A 19,644-nucleotide genomic window follows, 5' to 3' on the forward strand; every position below is an offset into this window, starting at 1 on the left:
AATAAACATCCAAACCCCCTGAGCACCAGTCCCAAATATTGCACACATTTGCATGCACTTACAATATCAGGCTCTCTCTCTCTCTCTGTGTTATACACATACACACTAACATAGCAAACAGATAATAACCCATATTCTCCAGAGTGCATTCTGTGGCAGCCAATGTCATACATTGTTGTGTTGTGGAGCTTTTTCTCCACCCACATGAATACACTTCACCTCCTCACTCCCAGTGTAAGGTCTTGAAATTCAATGTCCCATGGTGAGAAAAGTAGGACCACAGATTTGCTTTGCTATACAATCATCTGCATATGTGGGGAGCCCTGCAAAGATAGGACATACATACAGAAATTATTACAAAAAGCTTTCAGTTGTCTCATATTGTTTTGTATGTCAAAGAACACTATTGCATAAATACATTAGGCTCAAGTGTGTCAAATATAGAATTTTAAAAGAGCATCATGGTATTCATGGAATATACTGATGTACATGATGGTTCATCTTCACTTTATGATGATTTTGTTGTACAGTACTTCTCTATTGATTGTTTTTAGACTTGTGATATGTTGTTGTAACTGTACTACTTCCAGCTGTGTTGGAGTTCATTTTCCACGTTTACCTGCATGAGAGATTAGCTCGATTCAGTCCTTTTTATAAGGTGTTGGATCCCTTGTGTTGAACATTTGTCCTTACCATTTAGCTCTGTACAGCATCAGAGAATGACTAGTTTGGCTGTATACTTTCAGTCTTGTTATATTGCACCGCCTCCTCTTATTTTATCTGTAGCATTTGTTGTGAGTGCAGCACTCTTCTATAAAGCGTTTGTCTGTCTTTCAGTCTGTCATGGTTTCTACAAGACAGACTCCCGCTGTCCTGGAGACATGAGGCAGACATAATCTGCACCTTGACCTGACACAGATAGACAAGATGCTAACACGGAGGAAGAAGGCCCTGTGAATGGTGGGAACAAGGAGAGAAAGCTCAAAGTGTCAGATGGAGAGACCAAGAGAGAGAGAGAGAGAGGCTTTATCTTCTTAAAAGTGTCACTTGTCAATCATTGTCTCGTCAAAAGCACTTTCAAGCGATGCTATGTGTTTTGTCTGTCGTTCTCCTTTACCACCCCATCATTCATCCTGACTTTTCTGAAGAGGAAAAGAAAAGAGAGAGGCAGATGGAGATAGAACGGGGACCACAGGGATGGTGATCATTCAATAAATCCATTTTAATGTCTTTAAGGAAAATTGCTGTCCAGCAGTGGCAGCCTTTCTTTTGATCTCTCTTTCTGCTTTTCCTTCTCTTTGTTTTCATGTTTAGCCTTTTAGCATTTGTTCCAACCTGTTTGTTTGGAGATCACCACAAGGACAAGAGAAAGACAAATATAAAAAAATTATTTGAAAGCCTTTAGCTGATGTTATTATCCTAATGTATATTGCTCTATTTCAATATCACAAAGTAGTCTTATATTTTATATTTTACATCTTTTTTTTAATTTACATTTGCTATGTTCAGGGAGCTCATTTGGTCTCTTACACCCCATGGATGTAAGTACATTTTTCATTTGAATAGAAAGCAAATGAACATCTGACTATTTAAATTGTTCTCAGACAATAAACTCCATTGGTTTGACCATGGTGTAATGTTAGTTGTTTCTCTTTCCTCTATATTATATTGCCCTCTCTTCTCACAAAAGGATTAGTTAAACAGGATGAGTCCAATCAAAAATGCTACATGAACCCCCTCTACCATCAGCTTCCATAGTGCCATGAGCGCTGTTGAAAAGGAGAAAAGCCATAGGGTCACCTAAATGAGCTAGTTAATATTTCAGCGTGTGTGTACATGTATAAAAGATCACTGAGTAGAAACCGGAAACTGATCTGGTGAGAAGGTCATAGCATCATTGGAATCAGTATGTTTCTTACTCTTGGAACAAATATTTATGCACCAAAGTTCAAGCCCTTAGTGTAGGAGATATTTTGGTCGGATGACCAAATGGACAAAGGCAATCATATGACCTCTGTGACTAGATGAACTGTTCTGTTAATTGTTACTTTCCCAAGCATGTCGGCTTTGTTTGCAAGTTGATTTCACCTTGTTTACATCATGTAGCAGTCTATTTGGAGCTTTTTGACACGGGAGCCGTCAGCATGTCATACAAATATCATCTGCCTCTCTGCCACATATCATCATGAAGATGAAAGCCTGGGGGATGGGATCTTATCCTTCATAAGCCTGCAAGAAGTGACAACAGCTTGGAGAAAATACTTTGACATGCACAGAGGAAAAAAGATAATTTTGGGAGAACGGACAGCGGTAAAAACAATATCTGAAGGAGGGATTAGAGTATCTGTGTTCTTTTGCTTTCAAATGCTGACAGATAAAAAAGATGTTGTCAGACAACTGAAACAGATTTTATAGATAATGGGGCCTGTAGTTGTCAGTCTAAGTGTTTTTTAGACAGTTTTGGTTTTTGATTGGTCTTTCTTTGGTTTTAAAGGCCCCATACCATAAACATTCTCTGATAAAAAGCATGATATGGATTTTATATATTAGATTTACTTATACATTGATTTATATGACATTCAATCTCATTATACTTGCAAAAATATAGTGTAATTTGTGCATATAGATGATATGCAGTAGAAGCTAAAATACTTAATTCTTGAACCGTCATACTCCATTAAAGACAATTCTTGCCTGAGATGGTTTACATGAATTTATCAGAATGCCCTTTCTGATCCAGTCAGCCTAGCTCACAAGATGTGTACCCACGTATTTATAATGAATTCATTTGCACTTTTTGCATCCAGTTATTGTACCAAACATGACAATAATCATTCATTTAGTTATTTGTCACCATTTGTGGTTTGTGTTTTATTTATTTGATAGATGGCTTCTTAGGTAAAGCCTACAGCTCATTTTGGCAGGTTTAAGTAATAATATTAAAAATCGCTACATTACATTGAAATTGCCGTCAGAATAGTCAAAAACCTCCTTTAGTGAAGGTTTGACTCATCAGACTTGAATAGTTGTCATACACTAGGAGACAGAAATTTCTTAATCATACCCTAATGCCTAAGGATGGAATCTGAAACCTGGTTTTCAGGGACTTTATGAGTCATCCTTAAAGACAGAGATGTGACTATGTAAAGACACTTCAGAAGATGCACTTCTGTGGCTAATTGTAAACTAATATCATGATTGTTATTATTATCATTATTCCAATTGTATACATTTTCCCCTCAGATGGAGCGCAGTGAGACAGTGTGCCGTTACTGTGGTGTAAGCTACCTCATTTACCACGAGTTCCATCAGCTCCACACCAGACTGGCTCAGTTGGAGACTGAGCTCCAGGAACTGAGAGAAACTGCCCAGAGAGAGAAGGCCCAGCGAGAGACACTGGAGCAGGGCAGGCTGGAGTGGGAGAGGGCACTTCACCTGGAGGTGCAAAGAAGAGCAGAAGAGAAAGAGAGCAGCATAAGAGAAGAGCTGGAAGATAAGAGCAGAGACATGGAGAGAGTTCTGAGAGAGGAGTTTGAAGCAGAAAATGAAAGGAAGAGGAGAGAGACAGAAGAGGAGTATCAGAAAATCAGTGAAGAAAAAGAGAAACAACTTAGAAGAGAGCTTGGAGTCTTAGAAGTGGAGAGACTGAGGAGGCAGAGAGAAGAGCTGGAGAGGAAGACTGTGGAGAGGGAGAAAGTTCTGAGTGACGCACTTCAAAAGGCCAATAAAAATTTAGACGAGCTGAGAAAATACCTCCAACAGCTGGAAGAGAGGTGAGGTCTGTATGTGTTTGTCTGTGCTTCCCGTCCCTGGTGTGAAATGATCTCTAATGCCAGGCTTCATGTGGGCAATTATCCTGTGAGTCATGCTGTTAAGACAAAAACACACAAACACACGCTCAGACACATCAGACATGTATCCCACTAGCTGGTGTGTGTATGTGCATCAACACCAACCTTGCTGTATAGTTATGTTTCATCTTCAACCCCGTCATCATCCAGTATCTTGGAAAGGAAAAATAGAAACTGTAAATAAGGCTCTGCAAAACATCCAAAGGAGGAAACTTGTACTGATTAAATCCCAAGTGACTACATTTATTTTCCAAGGAGCTGGCCCCAAAACAAATATATTCATACACACAAAGTAGAGTTGACTTAGCATGTGTGTGTGAACACAATGTTTGAAAAACATCCTCCTCATTTCATCAGATAATTGAAAATGTCTTTCTTGCTTATATTTAGGAAGAACCAAATAAAATCAGACCACATTGCTGTAATTTATTTTGGATCAGTGTCCAGAAATGATACATGAGGGGGCAGACTCTGTTTTAGTATCAGGATGTGTGCAGGAGAAAAGATATCCCTATTGGTTTCATAACATGGCAAGAATAAATATAGTTGTTTTAGGATTTTCTCCTGAAGGGTAATAGGCAACTGCAGCTGCTCAGTCATAGAAGGCATTAATTTAAAAAATAATTTTACCTTTCCACTGTATCGGTGGACTAATTTTTATTAATACACCCTCTGTCCAGTGGTAAATTTGCTCTTTAAGAAACTAGAGACTATTGCTCTTTGCAGATTAACATATTGTGCAACCTGCCTCAAGACTGTCAAGTTTGTACCTTTCAGTGTTGTCGGGCACATGTGAACCAAGCCATAGCACCTGCTCATCACTGTGAAACCTTTAAATAAAGAGATGTATTTGTTCTGACACACAGACGAACCATTGAGAAACGACAAGGTGACAGCCAGATATGTTTAGTATCAACCTAATGTCTGATACATCAAAGCAAAATGATGATTCCTTAAGAACATACTTTACCAATGCGAAATAGTTACATTATGCACCAACACTGAACAGTCATAAGAAAAGAAAATGACACTCTTCTCCATTAAAAACAATCTTAATAAAGCAGAATGCAACAGACCCATGAGACATGTTATATTCTAAGTAATGGAGGCTGCTCGAGCCTTTTCTCTTCATTACTGTGCCATCATTTTTTTTGCTATTTCTCTCTCCACCTACACATGTACTGTACTGTATCTCAGCTGAATGCAACAGGCTCAGGCATGTTCTCTGGGGGATATTGGTAGCTATTCTGGGAAATGTAAGTATACACCAAAAGTGGGCTTTTCTTATAAATAAGTGTTATATCGTTCAACTCAGGAAGCTCACTGACGTCAGAGCACATAAGCAACAGCATCTCACTCATTTTCAAAACGTAATTATATTTATGAAGTCACACAAAAACAAAGTGTCTTGTTTTAGCCACAGTTTGTTTATTCACTTAGTTTTAGTTTGTGTGTGTGCATGTGTGCAGCTACCCACATTAAGGGACATATGGTGTACACACACACACACTTGCATACAGGTGGTGAAGATTCCTGTTGTGTCACTTACATCAGCTTTATAGTGTTGGTAATCAAATAGCAGGTGTCTGCAATCAAACAGCCATCAAAGGCTGAGCAAAGTTTCTGGGTAATATGTAGGAAATGCTTGCTTGCCATGACTCATCAGAAAGCTATGAATAATCTCAAACATCTAAAGGCTCCTGTTGAAATACAAAACAATGACACCAGTCTGAAGCCCCAGACACACAAGGGTATGAAAGCATGCATGCAAACCTGCACGCACACACGCACCTGCAGCGTCACCCACAAATTCCCACAAATTCACCACAAATAGATTTTAGAGGATGTTGTGGACAAACAGAATAAAACTGTTGCTCATTGTCTAATACATTTTCATATCATTACACAAAACACATACAATTAAAAATTTCTCTTATACTGTATATTGGTATCTGTGTATATGTGAGGAAATATACAGTAAATGAATGTCAAAGCTGGGCTTAAACATCCAGTAAGGACTGGTTCAAAGTGGATCATTTTTGCAGTGTTCGTGTGTGTGTGTATGTGCAGGCCACAGCCGGTAAGTTTATATGGCTAGGTGGTTTTCAGGATGTCCGTATGTTGTTATGTAAATGGTAGACTGGCAGAACCAATCCCCTATGTGGTCTAATGTAAGCTGATTATCTCTCATACAGTGTCTCTTCATTGAGTCAAAAACACACGCAAACGCAGGCAAACAAACACTTACTGCACACAGTTGTGCTCTTGAGCCTTGGGGCCAAGCGTGGGTCAGGAGGTCAGAGTTCAGGCAGAGATAATGATGCATGGCACAGTGTTGTGTGAGAGGCCAGCACAGACTGACAGCAGTGGATTCTCTCTGCTGCCTTTCCTTTCCTCTTTCTTTTCTTTTCTTATTTCTTATTTGTGTTCATCTGCTTTCAAATGTACAATATTTCCTTTTTTTATCTGAATGAAATATCATCATATTTGAGTCATCTACATTCTGCTCCTGTTTGCAAACTAATTTGCTTTTCACTTTCTTCCCCTCTCCTCTCTTTGTCTCTTTGTCAATTCTTAAACAGTTACACCAGCAATCTTCCATTACTTTGCTGCAATCATACACCCTCCCTCACACAGGTGAAGTAGTGAACAGATTAAAAGGCAAAAGAGGGATAGAGAAAAAGAGAGAGATGGCATGTGAGTGGGAGTTAATGAGGATGTTCTGAATGGCTGGCTACACAGCAGGAGTGTGACTCTTTTGTCAGATATGTTTATGATTGACGACCCTCCCCTCCCACGCTGAGACGCTTAATACAGCTTTTGTTGTTAGATTATGTAATTTACCATGAAAGGGCAACAGATTTTCTACAGGCAGAGACATGAACGTTTGTGGCCAGCAGGATACTTAAACAGGGGCTCTCATATTTCTAACAGTGTTTTTTTTTTTGTTTAACTTGAGCCACTTCTTTATCAACATAGTTTTGATCAGACATCCCAATACTGACCCACCACTGTATATACAACTACAACCACATCCACACACACAGGTTTTACTCTTCTTCTCTTTACATGCCGTTGCTTTCTTCCTATATCTGACTTATCCAGTTTGATCCTGTGTTATTGTGACAGGATGAGAGAAGTGGCTGGGGTATGTCTGTGTGGTAGAGAGCCTGACTAGTGGCTAGGTAACAACACGCAAACCTGATTGAAATGTCATCTGTCTGACAGCGTGTGTTCATGACATGAGTGTTTTAGAGCGTGCGTGTGTATGACAGGTATATGACAGAGGAAAGCGGGGAGAGAGGGGTAGTAACGTGCAGAGTGTAATTAGACCTGAATTTAAAATGTCACCTGCTAGACAAGTTCAAACATAGATGAGCTGAGGATATTTAGATCTAAAGGAAAGAGGGAGGAACAGAGAGAAAGAGCGGCATGGGCCATGTTCACGTAATATGGGAGTTATCTCATTTATCAGTTTATGATTAATTAAAATACAGTTCATGTCAACATCCTAGTTGTAATTTTGACTTTTTTTCTGAAAGGTCCAAAATATCCAACTTAGTGCCAAAGTTTCTCAAAGCAAATAGACGAGAGTGCCTCACGTCATGCTAAGTCCTTCATTCAAGATAAGTGTATTTAACTGTTCAGATAGTAATTCAAAATAATTGTAAATGTATAACTATTATTAGCCCTACGTGTGCAAAGCTCATCAACAGATTACTATTCATTCTGGGTGTGAATTAATAGTCACTCTTACAGTCGACATCTTGAGTTGTCTAATGGCAGAAATGCTGGCAAGTAACCAGGGTAATTTTTTTCTAGTGCTCCCTTCCATCTAACTTGTTGTGAAAATGAAATGAAATGAAAATGATGCATATATGGTACAGAGCTTCTCACTTTCAGCTGTGTTTGACCTATGCTATTCATTTGAGACTCTTGGCCAAGGTAGGGCTGGGTGCCCTGTGCTCTAGCTTATCACATCAAGTTAAATTTAGGATCCCAGTTAAATATCCATGTGTATGAATATTCAAAGCTTATCAACTTAATATTTCTGTATCTGGACTTCCGTTACATGGAGCAAGTTGCTCATGAATAATAAAGTAAAGGCAAATTTATCTGTACAGCACAGTTCACAGTTTGGTAACTGAATGAAACTTCACGGATCTTTGTTTTCACTCTTGGTACAGCAAGCAGATGTCTTGCAGAGGATTTAAGTTGTCTGGCTGTTTCATACTTTACATGCAGGTCACTGATATGTAACGTGTTCTACTGCTTTAATCTTTGGCAGGACACTGGTAGCAGTAGTCTGAATAAGCAGAGGTTTTTAAAGATTTTTTAAAATATATATAAAGAGAAAACAGACCATCACAGTAATCTGACTGACTGGTGATGAGGACATGTATTTGTTTTTTCAAGGTTAGCTGTAGACATGAGGTCTCTTATTCTTGTTTTTAAAATGATAAAAAGCTGCTCTCGTAACAAACTTAATGTGGTTGCAGGAGCTTAGGTCACAGTCTCTGACTACTCACAGATTCCTAAACAAAGCAACAGCCTGTCAACACCGAATGTTGCTCTGTCATGCGTCTCACGCACACCTCACAGAACAGATTCGCTTTTATTCTAATCAATACAGGAATGCAGGTGCTGCTGTTTCACTGATGATGTGCTGCTCTTGCTGTGCCAGGCTACACATGTTATTTCTAAGTGTCAGTTAAATTTAATCAACAGTTCATATTATATGCTGTTCACCTCATTTTCAAATTGTGGTGACAGGCTGTGAATATTAATTGGACTGCCAATCAAAACAGTTTTTGCCTGCTCAGCCAACAAAAAGGAGTTTAGGTAAACATTAAAAGGTAAATATCATAACGTTTGACAAGAGATTTGAAAGGATTCAGATTTTGATAAGTGGATTTGATACTGTTTGATACTGATCGATAAGATTAGTAGAGCCATTGACCAGTCGGTCGAGGCAGACGACTGCACACCCTGAGTCTGGTTCAGTTGGCGGTTCAGTTTTCCCTCCCCACTGTCGCCAAGTGCTTGCTCTTTGTGGGAACTGTTGGGTTTCTCTCTATAATAAGTAAGGTCTTGGCCTTATCTTGTAAAGTGCCTTTAGTTAATGTATGCTGTGATTTGGTTCTATACAAATAAAAGTTAATTGAATTGAACCACCAATTTGTGTGTCACTCATGTCACTGGGTCGGTCTGAGGGGGCTAAGAGAACACGAGAGAGAACTGGAGAGAAGATAAACATATTGGAGCTAAAGATATTAGGCAAAGGGGTTATGAGGAGGAGAACTAATTGCCAAGGGATAAGAGAAATTGGTAAGCAACTGTAGAAAGACTGCTCGTCTAACTTCAGACAGGTTGAAACATATCATGTAACTTGTGCGCATGCTTACAGTGTTGAGAGAAGTGTCTGGGAATTTAATACGCTCTGCTTGCTTCCTCTTGGCTGGCTGGTCTCAGTCGTGATCCAGTGTGTCTGGATCTGGGTCTCATTGTGTCTGAAACTGACTCTGTGTGCGTGTGTAATCTATTTGCATTACATTGTATTTGTTTCAGTGTGTGTCTGTGTGCACGCGTGCATGCAACTAAGCACATTTGTAAACACCTGCATTAGATAAAATAATCACTCTTGTGCACAGTAACAAAAATTTGACTTGGCAGTTATGAAGAATTAATCATAAAAATGTGCACACACACACACACGCGCGCGCGCGCGCACACACACACACATAAACACCTGGGGCTGGATTGTAACAGAGATAGGACGAGTTGCAGGTGGGAGAGAGGGAGTGGAGAAGAGACAAATGATGGATGACAAATAGAAAGGCATCCATTTGGAACAAGGAAGTTTTTTTATGGCAAATTAGTTTTGTACTCATGTGGTTTTATGTCGATGTCTGGTTTCCACTAGCAACCACAGAAACAACACACAAATCAGTGTACACTCGCTCTCCCCCTGTTTGTGTGCATGTGTATGTGTATGTGTTAGGTTATATGCCAAGTCTACTATGCACAGAGCTGAACGCCATCATGTGAAGTATTTGCACAGATCCAACTTCAAGTTCACATTACCACCGCTCACACATACACACACACTCACTACTGTGTCTGTGTTGTGTGTTGTGTGAGAATTCTCCCTGGTAGAAGATGACCTCTATTCAGCTGTACTTGTGGCTCAGCTTTACGGCGGAGTTCATGACAACAAGATAAACAAAAACAATGACAGTGTGTGTGTGTGTGTGTGTGTGTGTGTGAGGGAGCATACACACAATATGACAAATTTTATTTTGTAATCAACATGTGAGGGCAGTAGCATAGCAACCCACACATACAAATGAAACAGAGAGACGGGTTTGCTTTTATGAATTTGAATTAAAATTGACATGCTGGAGGACAAGTACATTTTCATATCCTTAATTTAGTTTAGCCATAATATGATATCATTGTTTGTGCTTGTACTTTGAACTTATGCATGTGTGTGAGTGTGTGTGTGTGTGTGTGTGTGCTGTTTTGACGATCACAATCATTGTTATGGCATCCCTGACATGGTTACCAGATAACTTGAAAAACATATACAGACAGGTGTCACACTGCACACACACACACACACACACACACACACACACACACAGACACAGACAGACACAGGCACACACACACAAACAAAAGAGATTTTCAGTCAAGGATTATGATTAATTAAAGAGGCATTGACTGATCTAATTAAAGTGCTTAAAGTTTTCATGAGAACATTTAACCAGCTTTTAACAAGCCAAAAATATTTTCAGTCTTTCAATATTAGAACCATTTGAAAGCTGTACATGCTCTGTGTATGACTTTGTGCGTGTTAATGGACGTCTTGTTAGTTTTAGGCGTATTTCCCTCTGCCTGTGCTCCTTTTTGGTCAAAGCAAAATGGCTTTCAGCTTTGAATGTCCTGCCATGGTGTTGATCAAAACACTCTTTCAACTAACACACATGCCCACACACAGTGACTGAACAGATGACACTTTGATATGAGGAAGCTTTTATGTCACTTTTAATGATGACAGAAAATGCCAGCACAAACAAACACACACACACACACACACACACATGCAAAATAAATACGCAACCACACTGACAGGCACTCATAAGTCATCACTCATAGTTCTGTATCAAATTCACCCTGACAATGTCAAAAGGCATGAAGCAGTAAATGCTCGACAGTTTTTTCAAGGGAAACAGCAGTGTTTTTAATCCAGTGTGTGATCACTTTTGAGAGATTGTCTCTTGTGGCTGAACAATGAATTACACCAGATTTGTTTGGGTTGTTTATTTTGATGTCACTACTGATGACTCTAAGTAAAAACTGTACCTTCTGTGATTGGGCTTCTACAAAAATAATAATAGATAAAACAGTAAAATGCTGTATGCATTTATACTCACGCAGTCAACTAGTTAATCAGTACAAGAAATAAAACATCACAGACAAAGGCAACAAAGATCAGAGAAGCCTTAAGCCATTACTTTTAGATCTTGGATGATTTGCATAATCTGATACAAAGGAGAGGGAGGTCCCAAGTTAAGCCCTTAATTTTCTAAAACTAGGATAAACAGCCACAAAACATTTTGCATGGAGTCCAGGTCTGAAAATAAGCCTTTTAGGGGATGTTTGGCTTTGTAATGTTGAACTTCAGCCCAAATCTCAAAAATATGAAGGAGCGCAAAACTTGTAAACTCTTTGACCCAGAAATATGAAGAACTTGTAAACTCATTGATACATGCACACCCAAAAAAAAAAACATTTGACTTGGTAGGTCATGATAACACTGTGGCCGGCAATGTTGTGATGTGTGTGTATGACTGTACGTGTGTGTATGGTGTGTGTGTGTGTGTGTGTATGGCATGTCCTGATGAGGCATTTGATTTGGGCTGCTGGTAGGGGGTTCTCTAATCTGGCACGCACTGTTTGGCACTGTGCTACCTAGTTATTCCACTGACAGCCACTGCCCTGGGAACAGGAGCTCAAGCTCACATGCACAAAGCACACACAGATTTGTACACACACACACACACACAAAACTCACACACACGCATTCACATAAACACACACCCCTCTCGAGGCAGTGTTCTTTTTGATCTCGCTTTGGGACTGGTGGGGACAGATGGGTGAACAGTGGGAGTCTGGGCTGCCATCACTTGAAGAGCAAAGGCACGCATGCACAAATACACAAATTTAACACGCACACACGGGATCACAGGCTCGCCCAGAGTTAGTCAGAAAGTGGTGAACATACAAATAGACAGGCTAAAATGCTCAGAGAACAGTCTAATTCACTCAGTCTATCTTCCTCTCTCTCTCTCTCTCTCACACACACATACAAACACACACACACACACACACACACGCACACACACACACACACACACAAACACACACACACACAGACAGGATTACTAGAAACACGCATACTTGTTCAACCCATTCTCACCCCACACTGCTCTCAACCTCCCTACTGTACGTGAAGCCCCTGCTGATGGGGTATATCACACAGATAGAGGGACAACATAAAACATATATTTTCTATTTGACCCTCATTCAATCAGGATGGTCTCTTTAAAAATAAAAATCCCTCTTTTAAGTAAATATGTTACAGGAATGAACACAAAGCCAAATTTCACAGAGATAAGACAAGAAAAGAAAAGAAAGGAAGGCAAACAAAAATGTCATTTAAACACAAAAAACACACCATCCAATGTAGAAATCAAAATGGTGCATTAAACAATTGTATATGTCCATTTCAGTCTCTTAAAGCTTGCACACATACGAATATAAACTGCATAAACTTGTCTGTGAATCAATGTTTATTCTTGACCTCTAGCAACAATACCTGGTGAAGAGAATCTAACCTGAAAGGCCCACATACAGTATAATACTGAGCCTTTAGTTGTATCTCACGGTCTTCAATCACAAAATGGGCTCTGATGTCATCACATGACCTAAACATGAACTGTCGCTCAGGTGACAACAAGTTATCATGCACAGCAGCTGATAACTCTGAATCATTAGTAAATGGACCTGTAAACTTAACTCTCTTCACCATATGAATGCTCATGTGTTTTCTGTTTTACGACACACTGGCCATATAAACTACGTTTGTTATTAACCTAATCATAATCAAATCAGTAACGTCTAACTTCACAACAGAGATCGGTCAGCATACAGACAAAATAAATCAATGGGGAACACGGCTAATTTACTGTTTGTTGTTTCTAAAATGATTTGCTTAATTCCATTTTCAAGCATGAGAAGCATGAGAAATACTGTATTGATTGCAGAATCCCTTCACACTGCTTGCTGGCTCAGTTTTGTGATTATATGATTATTTATTATATGTTTTAACACCTTATATATGCATGTTTTAGATTACTTTATTACATTTGAAATACCACCATAATATTGTTAAATACTCCTGTTACCCTTATTCATTCACCCATTCACTGTTCTTTATATCTTATAGACCCTATACTTGATTATTTATCTTATCAAATAGTAACATGATTTCATTTTGGCTCTACAGTGAGATTATGATAGTGATATGTCTAACTCATACACAGGTTGACCCCAAAAGAAAGAGAGCTGTATTTGTCAGTCACAGTAGCTGCCATGAGACTCTACCCATATCATCACCCACCATCAAGAAGGGCATCTTATTACCTTACCACTCATAAAACTAGTATTGGACGGAATGTATTAACTTACCTATACTTGTGAATAATAGCAGAGGATTTTACTTCCCATTGTCATATAAACCCTATTGGGGTTTGTGCGTCGTGGATGAGAATGTTGATGTTTGTCTTCCTAGGTATTTAACTGGCATATGGCCTCTAAAAAGCTTGCCTCACGTTTGTTTCTAAAGTGTTGGCAATAAGCAGAAAATCCCCTGGCATGATAGCTTCATGTCATTCAAATTACACTTCTTCATTAAACTTTGTTGGTCTTGATTATTATCTGTCTGGTTTTAGTCTCTATTTGTCTAGTCTGCCTTGTGTACTTACTTTTAAAAACTAAAAACTCATTACGTTTATCTGTCTCAACTTCACTGCTTATTTTGTGGTGTTTTAGAAAACAGGATGTGTTGTTTCTGTTTTCTGTGTGTCCAGGTCACACAGTTTCACTGTTGATGTGTCTTGTCGGATTGCTCTGTGCTGGAATCTGTCTGTCAGATTTGATTGCTCCTGTCTGGAGTCAATCAGGCTGAAAACGTCTGTTGAAGGCCAATGCAGAGGATTTGTGGTATTTGTGAGTAATAAAAAGTATGTCTTGAACTTTAACTTCTACATGTCTGTGGATTATTGTTGGTCATAAAAGTAGCTTGTGGGTACATTACTGCCAATAACTGGACTGGTGTGGTGCAGCAAACCATGGTGAATTGTGGGATACACATCTCTGAATACTGCTCCGATAAGTGTGCATTAAGTGTGGTATTGCGTGTAGATGTTTTTCAGATGTGGGCCACACTCGCCTGCTACCTTTGATGGGTGAATACACACTTAAGTGCTCAACACTGAAAGTGCAGGTATAGAGTCAGACCCTAACTCTTCAGTCTGTTATAATACCTCTACTTCCATGATAGTCTGTGTTGCACTTTGAGACTAATTAAGTAATTTTCTTCTTTTCCCACGCAACTTATCAATCCTTTGCAGCTCAGTCCTATTAAATCTTTGCCTTTATGCTTTGCTGACTCTGCTCATGCTCAAATAATAATTTATTATGTATTGAATTATCTGAAACCAGAAAATGAGCTGGGGATTGAAGCCCATCTCTTTATATCAATTACCTCTGAGGAGCTTTTGAATTTTTCATCTCATTCCATTTCATCACGATCATCATCTCGTCTCTATCATTAAAGTTGCATCATCTATAAGCTCATTTTACCCCACGGGAGTACAGTGGCTTTACATTTGGCTTCAGTTCTCTAATGAGGGAATATTGCTAGAAACTCTTCACCCTTATTCTTTTATCTTTTTCTTCTTCTGCCTCGACAGGCTGGAGGTAGCAGCTTCCATGAAGAAAGAGGCAGAGCGTTTACTTGGAAAAGAGAAGCAGCAAGGTGAAATTCTCAGGTAAGGAAATAACCAGAGAGAAAATGAAGAGAGAGTGGGGGCAGGATAACGTGATGAAGGTTTAGTAAAGCCAAAGCAGGATGGAGATGAAATGCAAAAACAAAAGACAAAAAAAAACCCAGACTATTGGTCTGCGTCACCCTGATTGGCTGTCCGCTCCTTGACCAGATGCACGACAGGAAGGCCAGGGCAGATGGGAAACAACTGTGCGAGATGATAGAGGGAAGACAATAAAAGAGAGAATGGAAAAAACAGAGGGAGAGTTAAATCAGCTGAGCCACTGGTTATTTCCTGGAAGTAAAGAGAGAGACTGAAAAAGTCGTGAGCAGTTAAAGACAGGAGAGGAGCAGAGGAAAGAGGTAGAGGTGAAGAGAGTGGGAGGGAGGAGATGAAGCATCAGGGGGGAAAAAGTGCTTTTCAATCAGGCTGCTGATATTGAAACCTGCTAAATGAGTAAACCATTGGGTGGTTTCTCTCTCTCTCTCTCACTCTCTCTCTCTGATTTTCTCTATCTTTTCCTTATCACCGATGACAGATCTGGCTCATATCTGCTCCTCCATTTGGTGCTGTCAGCCTTATGATTTATGTCATCTGACATTATAAAACTGGCTCTCGTGACAAGCAATGTCCATGCTCTCCTCCACTCTGCACGCACACACACACACACACACACACACACACACACACACACACACTCTCTCTCTCTCTCTCTCTCTCTCTCTCAGGCACCACAGCCCAGCTCAGTCTTCCCCCTCATCTCGCTTCGTCTTGTCTGAGACTCCGTTCATTTTTGATCACCTTAAGCCACAAACCCTGAATAAGAAAAACAACAACCACTCAGCCCCGCTGAGCTCTCAAAAACGGTCACATCACTTTGCACGCAAGACCCAGCCATGTTCGTGATGTGAGCATACAGGCTTGTATGTGTTTGTGGAGGTGTGTGTGCGTACCTGGGATGTGTCTGCATCATGTGTGTCTATGTGCGCCCACCTATGTATGTGTGTGCATGTGAGAAAATAGGACACTGTTTCGTGTGCTCTCACCCACATGTTCCCTCGAAAGTGTTCTTGGAATAACAGAATGTTCTGTTCCAGTACTCTAGTTTTCCACGTCCATGCTTTGCATGAGTCTGTGACTTGATTGAGCGTGTGTGTGTGTTCGTGTGTGTGTGTGTGCACGTATGAGTGTGTGTGTGTGTGTGTGTGTGTGTGCGCACGCGCAAGCTGAGCTAGTGATCTTTCATGTTGCTTAAAGTGCTTTTCATCTGAACTTATTTCTTTGTGAGTGAGAGAGATGGAGGAGGAAGATGGAAAGGGAGAGTGCTGTAAAACATGGCTGTAGCTTTTTTTAAGGACAGTGTCGTTACATCAGTCCTCAAATTCCTTCTATCTCCTATATTCAACTTTATTTGTTTTAAGTCTCGTCTTCTCTGTCTTTCTGTTAAGGCTGGGGTAGACGGAAATCTAGCAAAGAACAAAACACCATCAGAATTTGAAAATACAGCCATCCTCCTGCAGCTCCCCCCTCACAGGCATATGCACCTGCCTCATACACACACGTCAACACAAGTAATGCAGCCAAACAGAGTCAAGAGGAGATGCAGACTTTGAGTTTACTCTCAGACCACTTGAATTACAATATGCTTAAAGGTGATTATGGCATTTTTGCCCATTGAAGCCCATTTGATTCTACCTTTCATTCATTGAATGCCAATACAAATGAAACTGAGTGAGGATCAAACAATTTGAGTTCTGTTTCAGTCTGCAAGTCAACATCTGATGAGCCAAGACTTTGATTTTTGTGTGATTAATGATGAATGATGTTTTGAGCCGTTAAGAAATGTGTGTCTACATTTGATTGAGCTCTTAATAAAGCTTCTCTCATTCATATTTATTAAAACACCTCTCTCTCACTGTTCGCTGTCTGAATCCCCTAAGTACAAACTCTAACTGAGAGTGTAAGCTATTTTGTGTAATTTGATGTGGCTGTGAAGTGTCATCCTGTTGCACCTCTCTGTCCACTTTCAGAGTAAAAGCTTGGACAAAGGCATTTTTAATCCCCAGATGTAGAGAAAATGCAATATCTGGTGTAAGCCTTGTTTTAAAAATCAAAATGTGTGGTTACCATTTTACTTTCATTTTGATTTAGCAAATCTAGCCAGTGTGGCAGAGTCATTTTCAGAGTGAAATTAGTTTTAAAGTCTAAAGTTGCCGATACCACTTCTGACTTGATATTGGTACTGGTTGCTATTTGTCTTAGCTGCTCTTAGCTCATGCAGACTCAACTAACTTTGACAGTAACATACAATATACACAGTATCTGGCTATGTTGCAGTTGCCAGAAACAATTTTCTCATTCAAGTCAGGGTTCCACTGGCTCCATGACCAGAGTGTCTCACATGTGGCTTTTTACCACACTCAGCAACATTATGTGGCAACGTCGATTTTTGCTGGAGCAACTCATGACTCTGAAGTGCGTAAATGTATATAAATGCCTATATTTACTGACAATTGACTTAAGATTAATTAGACACAGTAGTGAAACAGCAGAATCCTATGACTATTCGGCTGAAGACATGACTCTAACATCCAGATGTGGGCGTATTCTGTTGAAGCTCAAAAATAGTTGCAATCTCAAGAGTTCTGAACCTTCCAAAACAGCTTGAGAATATAGAGAACAAACATAAAAACAAGAGCACACAGGGTCGGGACTGCATGCTTAAAAACTGACCCTGCTCTTAGCAGTCTGTGTCAACTTGCTCTTAAATGTTGACTTTTAGACTGAATTTGTTTTGTCCTGACTCAGTTCTTGTGTGTCGTTTATATACTTATATACTCACATATACATGTCTAACTCATTTACATGTTATGAAATCAATTGTGAGATCAGTTACAGTTAGACTGAAATACTACACAAAATGTGTAATTGTGATGACTGTGTGACAGTTCTTTTACAGTGAAGGCCAAAAATGAGATAGACTGGTCTACACAGGATTTCCCATTTATCCTCAGCCGGTGTTTTATTTGCGGAGCCTGCAGTATTCTCGTTTTGAAAAGTGATTCCACAGTCATTCATCACTGGTGTGCAATGAATCTTGGAATAGGCTGGGCCACGAGGGATCCGCACATTGGTTTCTTTGTTGCAAACGTTGGATACTTGGGAAGCGAACGAAGCATTTCTTGACCACATTTGAAGAAGTCTTCGAAATGGGACACCCTTTCCATTCCGCTGTGACGCAGTTGGTCTTTCAAAAAACACAACCTTCAAAGGATTCAGCCCCTGAATTGAGAGACAGCTATTGTCTAAGTATTTGTTAAGAGAGAGAGTGGTGCAAAGAATTTTCCCACCAGTTTGGGATTCCACTTTGGTCTTTTTGAGCCACACCTTTAATAGCTAATGCTGTCTCATTCACACTCTTGACACTTTAACAGCTCTTGTTAACAGCTACCTAGGTGGCTGTTAACAATACTGTGTCAATCTTTACATGACAGCTCCCATAAGATGTTCAGATATTTTACCCCTCAACACCAGGATAATCCCTTCAGTTTATTAAACACTTTCATGGAAATTTCCATCTTTTATCTTTTAAACTGCATTTATTTTCAAGCTGTTATTATATGTATGTGTGTGTGTGTGTGTGTGTGTGTGTGTGTGTGTGTGTGTCAGAGGTATGTGTTCGCGGCAGGAGAAGGCCTTGCGAGTGACTCTCTCCGTGCTCCGTGCCACTGGCAGTGAGCTCACTGATGTACGGGGTTTCTTCAGCCAGCTGACAGGGGCCTGGCAGGACTTCAAAACCCAGATACAGGTGTTCTCAGGTAACACACGCATACATGTTAACACACACACACACACACACCAACTTGAGCTTCACACTTTAAGGAAGTACAGCCAGAGTGAGAGGGAGACAGATATTTACATGTATGAGGCTAATTTATAGGTTCAACCACAGTGGATGACAATAAGGTGTGTGTGTGTATATGTGTATTTACAGTCGCTGTACGAATACTTGTAATACTTAAAGAGCATTTCGGCAGGATGGGAGGTGTGTGTGTTCATGCGTATGTGTGTGTAAATGCTGTAAACTGGTGAAACCCTGAAATTTTAAAGGGACTGAGCAACCAAGGGGAACAGAACTGCAGGCTATGTTTGTGTGTGTATGTGTTTGTGTGTGTGTTTGTATGTGTGACCATTGTTGACATTAAATGCCTACAGGAGAGTTAACCTCAAGCTCACCTCATGGGCGCATCTTTTTTTGTCTCTCTGCTGCACGTTCCAAACAGCTGCCAAGTGTGTGTATGTGCCTGTGTTTGTGCGCGTGTGGCAGAGATGGAAAGAGGGAGAGAGAGAGAGAGACTGAGGGAGAATTTGATAGAGGAAGGGGAAGAAAAAGAAAGTAGTCTGTTTGTACCGATGCCGTGTAAGTGTGTGTTTGTTCAGTGACGTGAGCATGAATGGCATCTGCTGCATGGACCAACAGATGCAATAAAATACACACCCAGGAATGCACGCGTACACACATATAAACACACAGACACACGCACACATATACAGCTACAGTACATCCGCACAGTGCATATGCTCAGAGAAATCTATATCTTCTCCCAAAGCAATTTACACATTGAGATTCAGAAAATGAACTTACAAGGTCACTTTGTGTTGCTGTATGTTGTGTTCTG

At 40.0% G+C, this 19,644-nt stretch overlaps 1 protein-coding gene across 2 annotated transcripts in view; it reads left to right on the plus strand.

The window, feature by feature from the left end:
- The window catches only part of lekr1 (Leucine-, glutamate- and lysine-rich protein 1), a 100,944-nt gene that overhangs the window by 42,415 nt on the left and 38,885 nt on the right, over window positions 1-19,644 (plus strand). For both annotated transcript variants that reach the window (XM_071496736.1, XM_071496737.1), the window contains 3 exons: window positions 3,244-3,773; window positions 14,891-14,968; window positions 18,635-18,783. In XM_071496736.1, the coding sequence (XP_071352837.1) occupies window positions 3,244-3,773; window positions 14,891-14,968; window positions 18,635-18,783 (757 nt within the window). The remainder of the gene's footprint in view (window positions 1-3,243; window positions 3,774-14,890; window positions 14,969-18,634; window positions 18,784-19,644) is intronic.

The sequence above is a fragment of the Trachinotus anak genome, unplaced genomic scaffold (assembly GCF_046630095.1).
Source record: "Trachinotus anak isolate AG129_WGS33_773 ecotype Australia unplaced genomic scaffold, CSIRO_AGI_Tana_v1 ptg000014l, whole genome shotgun sequence".
NCBI classification, from domain to species: Eukaryota; Metazoa; Chordata; class Actinopteri; order Carangiformes; family Carangidae; genus Trachinotus; species Trachinotus anak.